We start from the raw sequence: 14,840 nt of genomic DNA on the forward strand, positions 1-14,840 counted from the left end.
TCCTGCTGACTCATGGCAATTAAAATGGCTTGTTACATTTGAAGAACAGAGTTCTTAATTTCTAATCTACAGAAGGATGGGAATGGGGGAGAAGGAAATACTTGATTTAAAATACTAGCAAAGACTACTAAAGGTTCTTGATTAATTGAGTAATCGGTAAATGTCATCAAAACATTACTCTTTGAATATAGGATACTTATGGCATGAATTGATTAGTGAGAATGTTCAGTTTTAAAGTTTTACTCCTGTTCAGGAAGGTTGTAGTTGTAGTATTTAAACTTTCAAGTGTAAAGTATTTCTTGGTGGGAGGTGGGGAGGGACTGCTTCCTTGCCTACTAGTGTGTGATTGAGATATGTTTTATTATATAGCAGTTATTTCAAATGGGATCTTAATGTATTTATTTGATATCTATGGGTATTGACACTTGTTAATTTTTTAACAGTTTTTAACAGTCTTAAAACATTAAAAGCTCATGTTTAATAGGAAAATCTGTTCACTATAACTGAAAATAATTTTTTTTTGTTTTGAAAATTTGAGTTGAAAATTCCAGAAGGTACCACTCAGCACTATATAGATGCATCTTTGTCAATAAGACTGCTGTTACAGCTGATAGTTAATTGCTCAGTGTTTGTACATAGGTTTTTACTATTTTAATTGTCTTTTTAAGTGAAAACTTTTAACTAAATTGCAGTTGCTTTTACTGTATTTTTTTATGTACAGACTGAGGATATTTTTACATGTTTTAGCTTCTTGTATCTTATGTTATCTGAAGAGACTTATTGTATGTAATTTAGAAATTTATACTTTGTTAGAATATTTAGAAACCCATATTGTGTTGTTATGAATTGCTACCTGAAAAAGTGACAGGCAGGAAAGAAATATATATAAAATGGTACCAGTGGTCAAGTAATAGCTGAATTTTGTCTTGTTAAAACTGCCAATAGGGATTTGTCATTTTGCCTACTGTAAAGGGCAATCTTCTGTTTCTGGTGACTCAATATCCATTTTCTCATAACAAGGCAACTAAATGGTAGTGTCACACAGTACTTGATTGATTAGAATAGTGGAAAAAAAATCCCAAAAAGCAAGTCAAGATAATAATTTTGCAGCTTGAAACTGAGTTCAAACCAGTCAAAGCTCTGTTAAAGCTTGTGTAGAGATCATTGGGAAAGCTACCATGGGATTTAAATGTTGGGGGGGAACTTCTATAACAAAATTGTCTTCCTTAGTACATATCCATAAATTCTTGAAACAGCCTTCAGCTGCTATAAAAGCAGGAATTACTAAAAGTTGGGGGCAGATTTTAGACAGGCTAGGATACTGTCCTTATATACTATTCTTAGATTACAAAGGGTTTATTGGTCATTCAAGTGTTTGCTGTATTCACTAGTACATTGATCCTGTAAATGTCTTACAGTCAAGAAAAGCTGACCTCAAGTTTTTATGAGTCCCTATTGTATTTGGGCTAGTTCCATATTTTTTTGTTTTCTTTCTGTTTTCCAGCAGCATCCAATATGTGGTGCTCCCTGTTGAGAAGGAGCTGAAACAGTAGGAGAGTAGATAATTCATGTTACCTCATAACAAAGCTAATACTTTCTATGGGATGTAGTTCTCTAAGATAATGCCTGCCATGATGTTGTAGGTCAGGAACAAACAATGTAGCCTTCAAGCAAAGTAGTTTTGTTTGTTTATTTGGGTTTTTTTGGGAGGAGGTGGAGGGTGGTTCGGTACTATGAAGGCTCATTCTTTTCTACAAGCCAGAAATGTCTAAATAGTTAGCTCTGGACAATTGTCTTTAAGTCTGTAGACTAAAAATATACTTTCTTCTTGGAATTTAAGCATCTGATTCTAGAAAGTTCTGAAGTTGACAGAAATGAAGCTTAACAGGCTTGTTTTTTCTTTTGTTCTGAATGAGAATCCAGGTTACAACCTCAACCTGGGAAATTAATCATATCATAGCATTTTGACGGAAGAAAGGCATGACAGATGTAACTGGCCTAGTCGGTTGTATTTTTTTAGTTCAACTTTATTACTACTTGTAGTTTTGTAATTGAATTATGTCATGTGTTCAGTCCAGTTGCTTATCTGATGAACTGTTCACAAGTCAATGAAATATAAGGACCCTTTTTATCAAAACTCCAATTCATAATTGGGCATTAGTTATATCATGCATTTTATAGGCTTTTGATATGCTTCTACACTTTTTCATTAAGGATTGAATTCTAGTCCAGTCTTGACCAAAGTCAGAATATACCTGAAGCATTCTAGAGGCCTTTAAGAAACCTGTTTTGTTTTAGCAGGTTTTTAAAGTGGCAATAAAAGATCCATGCAAGAGAGCTGCCACATATTGAATGCTAAAACCAAACTGTTCTGAAAACAAGTATGTTTAAATAATCATATTGTATCAAGTCATAGCATATTTCTAGCATTTTTTTTGCTTTTGTGGGTCACTACCTTTGTGAATGAGTCTCCTGTCAGGTCTGTGTTTCCGGACTTAATTAGTATCAGCATGCATATCAAAAACACTCTCTTAACCCACTAATAGCTTTGCTTTAGGGACTAGTGTGGTGAGTTATCACTCTGAAGCCACAGCTGTGGAATAATGCTGCCTGTAAAGGAAGTGAACTGGAACTTGAAATGTGCATGGTCTTGTGTAAAATAAGTGTTAAAAAATCTTCCCAAATATTGTTAACTTAGTCTTATTCAATCCACATTGTAGGTTACCCTTTCCATTCCTGAAAGTTTACATTTAATACAATTCAGAAAGTCAGTTGTGTTAATGTGCAGAGTAAGGGTTACGTAATCTGTAGTATGCTTTTCAGTTCTGGCACTGCAGAAGTGCAGTATGTCTTTCTGATGACTTTGAGTGCTCTTTGTCTATTACCTTTATTCTTTCTTCTGTTTTAAATTTTCCAGTTCTCCCATGGTGGGAGTTGGAGATTACCTTCATGTAAAAGTAGCTACAATGCTTAAAACATATTTTCATTTTTAATGCTTTCAAGCATTTCACTCTTCACTGGCATGCTTACTGCTTCCTAGTACTGTGGAAGTCAATGCAGTTTGTTAAACTGCTAGGGTCCTATTTTGGATAATTTGGGTATAGAGGAAGCTTCTAAAAAGCTTCTTGGTATTACTTTGGTAGCCCTTTCTGATTGCTTTAAATACGGGAAGGTGTAGTGGGTTGAACTTGGCTGACTGCCAGATGCCCATCCAGCTGTTTACTCACTCCTCAGCAGGACAGAGGAAGAAAATACGATGGAAAAGCTTGTGGGTTGAGATAAGAATAGGGAGGTGGCTTACCAATTACAGTCAGAGGTAAAACAGACTCAACTGGGGGAAAATTAATTTAATTTATTGCCAGTTAAAAGAAGAGCGGGGTGGTAAGAAACAAAGACAGAACTAAAAATGCCCTCTCCCTACCCCCTTCTTCCCAGGCTCAACTTCACCCATTTATTCCAAACTCTTCTACCTCCTCTCTCTAGTCTGGGTGATGCAGAGGAAATGCAGGGTTGCAGTCAGTTCATAACAGTTCTTCTCTGCTGTTCCTTCTTGCACTTTTTTTTCCTGCTCCAGCATGGGTCCCTCCCACAGGATACGGTCCTTCATAACTGCTCCAGCTATATTGATTTATGTAAGGAAAACAACTGTCAGTTCTAAAAGTCTAGTTATTACAGTGGTTATTACTTTTTCAGAAGTCTGAGTCACTGTGGCTTTAATACGTTGGGGTCAGAGTAGCATTGTTCTTCCTGTTTGTAGGACTTCTCTGTGTACAGTTTGAACAGTTGTTGTGCTGTGGCTTGTGGCTTACTTCAAATCATCAGTGACCTTGCTGTTTTGCCTCTGTCTGCTTTAAAGATGTATCTTATTTTCAGACTGAGTGAAGTTAATCTTCCCAAATTTACAATGCAACACTTGTATTTATTTTTTTTTCAGTCACTTCTCTTACTAGGATTATGTTGGTCCTTATCCTAGCAGAATTATGATCATAGAATCATAGACTGGTTTGGGTTGGAAGGAATCTAAAGGTCACCTAGTCCACCTCCCCCTGCAATGAGCAGAGACCTATCCAACTAGATTAGGTTGCTCAAAGCCTTTGCTGGCCTGACCTTGAATGTTTCTGGGGATGGGGCATCTCTCTGGGCAACCTGTTCCAGTGTTTCACAATCCTCATAGTAAAAAACTTCTTCCTTGTGTCTAGTCTGAATCTACCTTCTTTTAGTTTAAAACCATTCCTCCTTGTCCTATTGCAATAGACCCTACTAAAAAGTCTGTCCCGGTCTTTCTTATAAGCCCCTTTTAAGTATTGAAAGGCTGCAGTAAGGTCTCCCTGGAGTCACATTCTCCAGGCTGAATAACCCCAACTTTCTCAGCCTTTCCTCGTAGGAGAGGTGCTCCAGCCCTTTGATCATCTTTGTGGCCCTCCTCTGGACCTGCTCTAACAGGTCCATGTCTTTCTTGTGCTAAGGATTCTAGAGCTGGATGCAGTATTCCAGGTTAGGTCTCATCAGAGCAAAGTAGAGAGGCAGAATTACTTCCCTTGACTTGCTGGCCATGCTTCCTTTGATTCAGCCCAGGGTCTGGTTGGCCTTCTCATCTGTGAGCGTGCATTGCTGGCTCGTGTCTAGCTTTTCATCCACCAGTATCCCTAATCCCTTCTCATGGCTGCTCTCAATCTCTTCATCCCCCAGCCTGTATTGATACTGGGGGTTGCCCCAACCTAGGTGCAGGACCTTGCACTTGGCCTTGTTGAACCTCATGAGGTTCACATAGGCCCACTTCTTGAGCTTGTCCAGGTCCCTCTGAATGGCATCCCTTGTCCCTATTTTGTTGTTTCTGATGGTACCGTGTTTTACAATGCCTGTGGCTAACTTATTGTTGTCTCTTATTAATAAAAAAATTAAAATCATGCCTAGTTCTGAAAAATTATTTTGCTCCCAAGTTCATCAGCCTCATAGCAGGAGAACTGGTCTTGTAAAATTAAAGTGAACCAGATATCATCTGGTAATCTGAGCTGATGGTTGAAAAGAGAAATAACCATGGTGATGGAGAGGGCTACATGCCAACGGGAACTCTGTTAATGTGATAAAACATGTTCTGAAGGTAAAAGGCTTTGCTTCATATGAATAGGGTTATTGATACTGAGGAAGCACATCTGCAGGTAACAGTAACAACTACTTTTCTACCATTGTTTCAGCTTTTGTCTAGTGATTTATTCCAGGCAAAGTATTCTAAGTGATTGCTATGATGATTAACACAGTATAATTTCTGGCATAAAATTAATATTTTGAAGAATGGCATTTTAGTTGCCCAGTTAGATTTGGCTTGTGTGCTAGAGGGAGCCTTTTTTGACAAGCATTTTTCAGGATAGTATCTGATGAATTTGGCTTCTAATGTCATGCCAGAACAACTAAAACACATTTCATTTGAGTCACAGTTTGGTGATAAGGGGATTTTGTTCTGATGTGCGAGCTTTAGTTAAAGGATGTTGTCCCTTTTCTAGCTGTTAATCAGAAGCTACTTTGAGGACTTCATTTTTAAAACTCATTAGATCTAACTCCGCTGGCATAAAAGTGGGAGGATACCTCCTTTCTGCAGGTGTTATCTCTCATTGAACACTTTGATTTAGGGGTCCCTGCACAATCTCCTTGTCTTGGGACCTTTTAGTTGCCCATTTCTGTACAGTGTCTACTTTTCCTTTTTGGAATGTATTTTAGTTGTGGGGGAAGGATCCTGTTTAGCAGCTCTTTTGGGAAATGGGCCTTTGCACTTAAGATTATTATAATTGCTTTCTAGTTTCAATGTTGCTATTTGTAGCAGTGAACATATGTCAGTTTATTTATATGGAGGTGGAAGTACATTTGTAGTAGTTAGTAACACTTTCCCTGAGATGGATGTTTTTAATCTTTTTTTGTGACACAGAATTATTTACTAGACTCTTTGCCTTGATCGTTCAGTGAGCTCAGATCAGATCACTGCTGCACTTGCACTGCTTCTTGTGAGGTTTGTCCTCTGTTAGTTCAGGTGGTTCCTGCCATAGTAATTCCTATAACATGCAAATCAAGTCCCAGGTTACAGTAGTTTAAAAGTATATTCATTTCAATCTCCACCTCTGGTTCCTTTGAGCTAGGCCATAGGATTTAACATTGCAATGAACTTTTCCCCTTGACCCTACTCTGGCTTGGCCTTATCCACAGACTGCAGTCCCTTAGGGGAGTACCCACTCCAAGTGGAGCCTTATCTATGAGCCACAGTCTCTTCAGGGGCACCTGCTCCAGTGTAACCAGAGCTACAGTCCCTTCAGGAGTGAACCTGCTCCATCATGGCCTTACCCGTGGCTGCTTTGCCCTTCCCCACGACCGCGTGCCCTTGGGGGGATTACCCACTCCAAGTGGAGCCTTATCTATGAGCCACAGTATCTCCAGGGGTATACCTGCTGCAGCATAGACTTAACTGCAGCTGCTTTGAGGTGCACCTGTTTCAGCATGGCCTTCTCTATGGGTCACAATGCCTTCAGAGATATACCTGCTCCAGCACAGCCTTACCCACAGCCACAGTTCCTTCAGGAGTGTACCTGCTGCATTGTGGACTTACCTACAGCCACTGATACTTTGAGGTGTACCTTCTCCAGTGTGGACTTATCCTTGGACCACAATCCCTTCAGAGGTGTACTTGCTGTGGCACAGACATATCCACAGCCGCAGATGCTTTAGGGTGTCCTGCTCTCATGTGAACTCATCCACAGGTCACAGTCCCTTTGACTTGACTTCACATGGAGTTCCAGCCTGTCCAGTACAGCAGCACAGAAACAGCAGTGATGGCACAGCCATTGCTGTTATCAAAATGTTCCCAGGCACAGTAGAGTAAGATAAGCAGTACAACAAGCAGGAAAAGCAGCCACTAATGAGCACTATAATATACAGTAAGGCAAGCAAGGCCCATGTGTTGTGGTTTAGGGCTGGGCTGGCCACTAAATCCTGGACAGATGCTCTCTATTAACCCCTCTCCCCTCCCCAGAAGGGAAGGGAAAAGAGAATAAGGGAGAGAGACTTTACAGGTTGGAAAATAAAACTAACAGGTTTAATGAAACACTAATAGTAATACTACAGGATAATAATGTAAATAGGAAAATAATGAAATATATACAGATATGTACAAATTATATATATAAAACCAATATAAAATCCTTCCCCCCCACACACACAATGACGATTATGTCACCAGAGGCTCTGCAGAGCCGGGCATTGGAAAAGTCCCAGACCAAACTCAGCAGCAGGTGGGAGCAGGATGCAGGACACACAAATCAGGATCAGCAGCAGATGAACGAGCAGGATTCTGCTCAGGCCTCGGCCTCTGCAGGATTGAGATGGATGGAAGGGTCTGAGATGGAAGGGCTCCAAGATGGAAGCAGGGTCGAGACCCTCATGATCCCTCGGCTTTATACTGAGCATGATGTACGTGGGATGGAATACCTAGTTGGTCCGTTTTGGGTCTGCTTCCCCATCTCCCCCCTTAGGCGCAGACACGGCACCCATGGTGATACAATTGGCCTTGAGATTATTAGTAGCAGCACATACTGGAATAATGTGCTGCTAGTTTCAGCACGTTCAGCCACTTAGAGACTGAGCTGAAAAGTAAAATCACTAAATAGAAAATTAGCTTTATTTAGCTCAAACCAGGACACCATGGTAAGCATAGAAGCCTGTCAATTAATAGCTAAAGAGCAATAACAGCTATAAACTTGTTCGAGCACATTCTAATAAAATCTATTGTTATCTCAAATCCTGTGAGCCCCATGTTGGTGCCAAAAAGACCTGTTATGGTTTAACCCTAGTAGGCAGCTAAGCAGCACGCAGCTGCTTGCTCATTCCCCCAGAGTGTGATGGGGAAGAGAATTGGAAGGTTCCCGTTTTCTGTCTGCCATGGCTTACAACTAGCATTTAATTTTAAACAGACTGGCAGTATAACAAATATAAAAGGAGCTTGCCCATGTTTCTTGGTTTGGGAGATGTTTAGTCAATTTCTTAATGACACAGCTAATGCCTGTCAGCTAAGGTGTATGGTATCCAACAGACTTATACTATGGTGTCAGTGTTCAACCTGATTTTTCTGGTCACAGGCTCTCAAGTAGATTATCTGATACTGAATGTTACATTCCTTAGGGTTTAAAGACAAGTTTAAAGGTTTATATATATTCATGTAGAAAATATTAATTGTCGAGACAAAGGAATTGTTTTATCTAATTAAAAAGCAGCTATGAAAACTACTCTGAAAAGTATTAATAGCAATAATGTTTTTTTATTGTACTGCTATTAGGCTTACAAAGAAAATTTTTACTTTTTACCAATAGCATGCTTAAGTATGGTAAAAGTATTATAGTATATATCCAAGGCTGGATGGTATTGTTATCCTCAGACTTGGCAAAATAGCGTTGATGCTGAACTCTTCACACTTTGTAGAAAAATCCATAGAATATGTAAAAAAAAATTAAGTTAGTAAAGAATTTGTGTCATTCCTTCGAACTGTTACTGTTATAATATTGTATAAGAAAATACTGTTTTCCTGCATAAAACTTTGGGTCCAAACACTGAAAATTCCTTGTTATCTCTGAACATTTGTCACTTCTGAATCTTGTTTACAATCTGGAATATGAACTGACTGGAGGTTCTCTTTGTTAACTTCTACAGTAAATTGTGAAATGGGGCTTGTATTTGTGAGGCTTTGGCTTATTAGTAATAGGCATATTAACATAATACAAATAATTCTAAGAGAACAGGTATTAATATTGAAGATAATTAAAAAATTAACTATAAAGGTGTTCATGATGACTGGAAAAAATCTACTTTTTAGAGAATGTGATACTTGCTGATCCAAAAAGTTCTGAACTAAGAAATCCTATTTATGTTTATAAAGTTGGTTAAAAATGAGTCCTTTAAGCTCATCTTCTCAACCATTAATTCTGGAGTGTATTTTATAGTTTGATCATTATCTTTTATGACGATAGATGTAAACACACAACTGAGTGTCCAGGAAAACTGAACAGGAACAGACTCCTTGGATTGTATGTGTTGAAATTTGTATACAGACATGCCTCCTTTGACTTTCCTCTGCATTGATTTGAGTATAAAATTATTTTAATAACTAATGAAATTTTTTTTCATGAAAAACTAACAGATCCACAGAAGGACCTATTTTTATCCTGCAGAGAACTTGAGTAAAATGTGACAAATTTGACCAAAAGTGCTTATGACAAAGGCAATTGAAAAATAAGTAATTTTTACTCTACCTGCTTGCTCATTATATCCTTGTACCATATTAAATCTTAGATATCCAGTGTAAATATGTACATTTTTCCTTTAAATTACTGAAAAAAGTATCTGAAACAAGGGCTCTTTTGAGCTGTTTAGTTTGTAGTAGTATTCTTGATGTATCACAGAGTCAGTAGCTTGAAGCTCAAGAATGTTAGCTGCTGTTCTGGTTGACTTTTTGAGGTTTTTAGATCATCTGACTTGGCAAGTATAATGACAGAGTAACTTGGTACTATAACAAAAAAGCATTACTGTAAATGTAATTTGTTTGGGTTTTTTTTAAATATGTTCCTATTGACTTTTTTCCCCAAGTATCCCCTTTGTTCAACATTAACTGTGTCAATATTGTTATTGTTTTGGATTAAACTAGATCATATGAATCTTTTAATGTTGTGTGTACATGGAACTTCTGGAGTGCTTTCCAAGCCTTTACACCTGTGTGGTGATATCGCCTGTATTTTTTTACATGATGGAACAGTGGGGGGGAATGATTGTTTTCTGTAGAGATAAAAGGAAAGTTAATAGACTAGTCTACTTAATACTTCAGACAATAAATGTCAGGATCTTACTAGAGGGGAATTAACTTTTAATAAATGCAAGCACGCTACTGAGTAAGCTAGTGAAGTCAAGAAAAGGAAAAACATAACCTTTTCTTCTTTTGCTTGTTTTAACAGTTGTTACTCAACCAAGCCCATCAGTTTCTCAACCTAGTACTTCACAGAGTGAAGAAAGAACTTCTGAACTGCTTAAACCAAAGAAGAACAGGTGTTTTATGTGCAGAAAGAAGGTTGGCCTTACGGGTATGAGAGGACTTTGTCAATATTGAACAGATCTATATAATTAGTTGCCTCTTACTGGATTAAATTTGTTGAAATATCTGTAGTCATTAAACTTGCTTTCTGTTTCAAAATCCACAATGTTACATCCCTTAATAGAGATGATATTTGGAAATACTAATTTCATTTATTCTGTCTGTTAAAGTAGATGCACAATACCTCCTTTATATACTGACTAAGCCTTTAATTTATAACTTGCTTAAGTCTGAAGCTTTCTAGTGATGTTGCTTTTCCTTTTCTTTGTACAGGATTTGATTGCCGATGTGGAAACCTATTTTGTGGACTTCACCGTTATTCTGACAAGCATAACTGCCCATATGATTACAAAGCAGAAGCTGCAGCAAAAATTAGGAAAGAGAATCCAGTTGTGGTGGCTGAAAAAATCCAGAGAATATAAACTAGCCTACTTGTGAAAAGACTGACTTTTGTGTTATTTTAATATACTCTAGGAAAGCATTAAAGAGCAGATGCATGGCCATTTTCCTTTGTTCTCCAAAGTTTTAATTTTAGCCGTGTCTGTCTTAGTGATATTTCAGAATGTTTGGGTGTTTGTTACAGGCAGAATTTGATAGATTGAAGATGTATAGGCTCTCCTTAGAATATGATTGGATGATAAGAACCTGCATGGGAATACACATTCACAGCAGACAAGGCTCTAGTTTACACGTGCCAAACAGATGTATACCATCTGCATATTTGCAGCAGATCTGCCTTTTGAGATGCTCAAGGTGTATAACACTAGCTAAAGGCTGTGTGCCTGTTTGGGAGAAGGATATCTCAGAAAGACTGGTGATTCCATTCAGAATGGAAGTCATGTAGAGGGCTTTACCTTCCAGTAAGATGAGTGTTGGTGCCATATTTAATAAAAAGTCATTTAACAATTGGAATGGGGGAAAAAAAATCAGATATGTATGAGAAGAAAAATATTTTAAAACAGATTACATTAACTTTAGAATCATGAAAATAGTTTTCCAAAGGAAGTGTCTCTATTAGAAACTTAAGAACTGCCCTGCAACAGTTGTCTGCTTTTCCTTGCGTAGCTAAAAATGTGTAGCACAATATTGTGCTAAGATTGGCTTACAAAACAAAAGCTATGTATGTGTGGGTTTTTTAGACATACTACAGCAGTTCTATCAAGTAACACATAAATCTGTAAATTGTAGAAGTATTTGAGCAGTTTTCTTATTCATTTACTTATTAAATTCAGTGTGTTCTAGGTTTAAAAGAATACTAGGAAGTTGGTTTTTTTTAAATAATAAAAAATTAAATCTAACAATTGCACATGCTACAATTTGTTGGATGTGGAAAACCATACCCAACATGACTCCTGTGGACTTCAATGGGAGCTGGAACCACACTTGGAGGGCTGCTTTATCATTTTTAATTGTACTTGGGTGTAGGACTGTAGTGTTCTTGGGTGTATTGCATGGGCTACATTACCTCCAGCTTTGTGTAATAACTAGAAAGAGCAGTATAGTTCACTAATCCTTGTCTGGTAATATCACTTCTGTGTTATATTCTTCTGTGTAAGGGAAGGGGTTTTTGTGGTGTATGAAACTTGTGGGGCTTTTATATAATCGAGTATAGTGTAGGCTAGTATTGTAGTAATGCCTCTTCGAATCTGTAAATAGTTGTGTATGTACACAAGATGCTACTTCTGACTTATTGCAGTGTTCAGTCTTAGTTTTGTTAGTTCACTATTAAAAGCATCAGGCTTTTGCTTTGACTTTGTTCTTCCAATTTACTTATCAGATATGCAAATATGTACAGATAGTTCATACTTGGGTATTGCACATAATCACACTATCCAGCATCTATGCTCTGTTGTATTATGTAAATAATAAAAATCATGTACAGAAGGAAATAATTTTTGTGGTAGCTCATCAGTTTTAGTTATTGCTGTAACTTGAAAGTGGCCCTGTGGAGGTCAAGGTGCAAAGCTAGTGCTGTGGTTTGTATGGTTGCTCTATCATTCAATGCCCCTTCCTCCCCACTCAAGGAGAGGGGTCAGGAAAGGGTAAGGAGACTTGTGGGATTAATAACAGTTATATTATAAAATACACAGAGTTGTACTCAGCTAATATTGTGGCGGAGTAGGCCTCAGGATTAGGATGGTAAACAAGTCCCTCTCGAGATGTCAGCCATGGCAGAGGGAAGAAGGAGCAGGAAGAGGGCTGTCCTCAGCAAACTCCCCAGTTTACAATGAATTATGTTTATAGTATGGGATAGTACTAATTAGTCAGCTTGGGGTCAACCCCTTTGGGTTTCTGCTCTCACCAGCCTCTTCACGTGTTTATCTCAAGACTGCTGAAGACCTTGAGCACTATGGCAACCTGCATACCAGGTTTAGCTGAAAAACTATAACAAAGTTTTATTGCTTTGTTCCCGTGAAGTAGAATGTTGTAGTCTGTACAAAATTGCAGTTTTCCTCAACAGAAAACTGACTCTCAAATTCTGTCCCACTAAACCAGGGCAGCTAGTACTAGGTTAGTATAGATGGTTTTTTGCTTAAACCTGTCTAACCTTATTTCTTGTTTTGACATACTGACTTGTTTAAGATGGCTTGTTGAGATCTGTCCTGGTTTAATCTGGGATAGAGTTAACTTTCTTCCTAGTAGCTGGTGTAATGCTGTGGTTTGGATTTAATACGAGAACAATGCTGATAACACATAGATGTTTTAGTTGTTGCTAAGTAGTGCTTATACTAACTCAAGGACTTTTCAGCTTCCCATTCTCTGACAGGGAGGAGGTGCACAAGAAGCTGTAAGGGAGCATAGCCAGGACAGCTGATCCATCTGAATATTCCATACCATATGCTCAGTATATAATCTGGGGGGGGGAATTGGCTGGGAGACTGTGATTGCTGCTTGGGACTGGCAGGGAGTTGGTGGGTGGGTGGTGAGCAATTATGCTATGCATCACTTTTTTTGTATGTTATTATTACTATTTTTTTCCTTTGCCTTACTATTTAAACTTTGTCTCAACCAATAAGCTTTCTCACTTTTGTTCTTCTGATTCTCTTCCTCATTCCACTGTGGATGGGGGAGTGAATGAGTAGCTTTGTGGTGCTTGGTTGCTGTGGCTGGGGTCAAACTGCAACAAGGTCAGAGAAACAAAACCGATAACTACTTGATGACCAAAGATGACTTGATGACTGCTGCTGCTGTAAATATTGCTTTTGATAAGGAAATGAGGGCATGTTCTGGGCCTTCGTGTGTCAGGATTATTTTTTTTTTTTATCGTAGAACTCTTTTAAAGCATCAAAATTATAATTTTTTTCACCTTTTTGTATTAAAGTAAAATCAACTCAACTGCATCATAAAAAGCTTGTTTGGTTACTTTTGGTTTTTGTTTTGTGAGTGTACCTTAGAACTAACATTTGAGGAGAATGTGTCCAGATTTGTGATACTGTCAGGGCAAAAGCATTTTAGGGAGGATAACTATGTTGATACCAGTACTTAGTGGTTCTGATGGTCTCTCTTGCATTCATTTGCTGCCTCTTTTTTTTTTTTTTTTTTTAAATTTGGACAAAGGTTTGTTTAAATTATTTATCTCAGTAGATCTGAGGAGGAAGGTAGGGATTTCTTATTCCATCATTGTTCTATATAATCATGAACTATATCATATGTGAATTGCCCACAGGTGGGATGAGAGCCTATATTGGAAACTAAGCTTTATTCTGTTAATAATCTACTAGGATCTACAGTAATTCAGGAGCACTAATTCTGTTGGGGCTCATGAAACTTTCGAAGAGGATGTTGTGGTTTAACTCCAGCCATCAACTAAGAACCACACAGCTGCTCACTTGTTCTCCCTCAGTGGGATGAGGGGAAGAGAATTGAAAGGGTAAAGGTGAGAAAACTTGTGGGTTGAGATAAGAACAGTTTAGTAGTTGAAATAAAATAATAATTACAATAGTAATAATAATAATAAAATTGTAATGAAAAGGAAAATAACAGAAATAAAACCCAAGAAAGACAAGTGATGCAACTGAAAATGGTTGCTCACCCCCAACAAAATCATAAAATGGTTTTGGTTGGAAGGGACCTTAAAGATCATCCAGTTCTAACCTTGTCATGGGCAGGGACATTTTCCCCTAGACCAAGTTGCTCAAGGCCTCATACAGCCTGGCTTTGAAGACTTCCAGGGAGGGGGCATCCACAGCTTCTCTGGGCAACCTGTGCCAGTGTCTCACTGCCCTCACAGTAAAGAATTTCTTTCTAATATCCAGTCTCTTCCATTGCCTCTTGCCCTATCACTACATACCCTTGAAACAGTTCCTCCCCAGATTTCCTTGGCAAAAGTGGCTAGGTGACTAAGAATTATTTACTCTTATCTTTTAAAATGTCTAGCTAATATTATGGCTGCACTATAGTGGGTTCTGTAGGATTCTGTGCAAACTTAATTAAACCTGAATTTTGGAGGAAGAACTTCCTGTGGTGATTTCAACCGGTTGTTCTAAGGTTGATGAATTGTCAGATGATTAGGTTGGCTGTGGTGCATAAAGATATAATGAAGTTAAGAAGCCAGATATGACTCTTCAAAAATACATTTTTGGTATATATATTCTAATCCTAAATATTACAGGTTCACAGGCTTTCTATTTCAGCTTTTTTTTCCCAAGTAATTCAGAAGCAGGTTTGACACTTCAGAGTGATACATGAAGCATATTTTAATATGTCTGTGTAAGCTTTCTTC

At 38.0% G+C, this 14,840-nt stretch overlaps 1 protein-coding gene across 1 annotated transcript in view; it reads left to right on the top strand.

Annotated features, from left to right (window-relative positions):
- Positions 1-10,716, top strand: part of ZFAND5 (zinc finger, AN1-type domain 5) — a 12,481-nt gene extending 1,765 nt beyond the window's left edge. The window contains exons 4-5 of the mRNA XM_010180999.1: positions 9,981-10,106; positions 10,391-10,716. Of these exons, the coding sequence (XP_010179301.1) occupies positions 9,981-10,106; positions 10,391-10,539 (275 nt within the window). The 3' untranslated portion in view covers positions 10,540-10,716. The remainder of the gene's footprint in view (positions 1-9,980; positions 10,107-10,390) is intronic.
- The last annotated feature ends 4,124 nt before the right edge of the window (positions 10,717-14,840 follow it).

Source organism: Mesitornis unicolor, unplaced genomic scaffold, assembly GCF_000695765.1.
Source record: "Mesitornis unicolor isolate BGI_N332 unplaced genomic scaffold, ASM69576v1 scaffold14270, whole genome shotgun sequence".
NCBI classification, from domain to species: Eukaryota; Metazoa; Chordata; class Aves; order Mesitornithiformes; family Mesitornithidae; genus Mesitornis; species Mesitornis unicolor.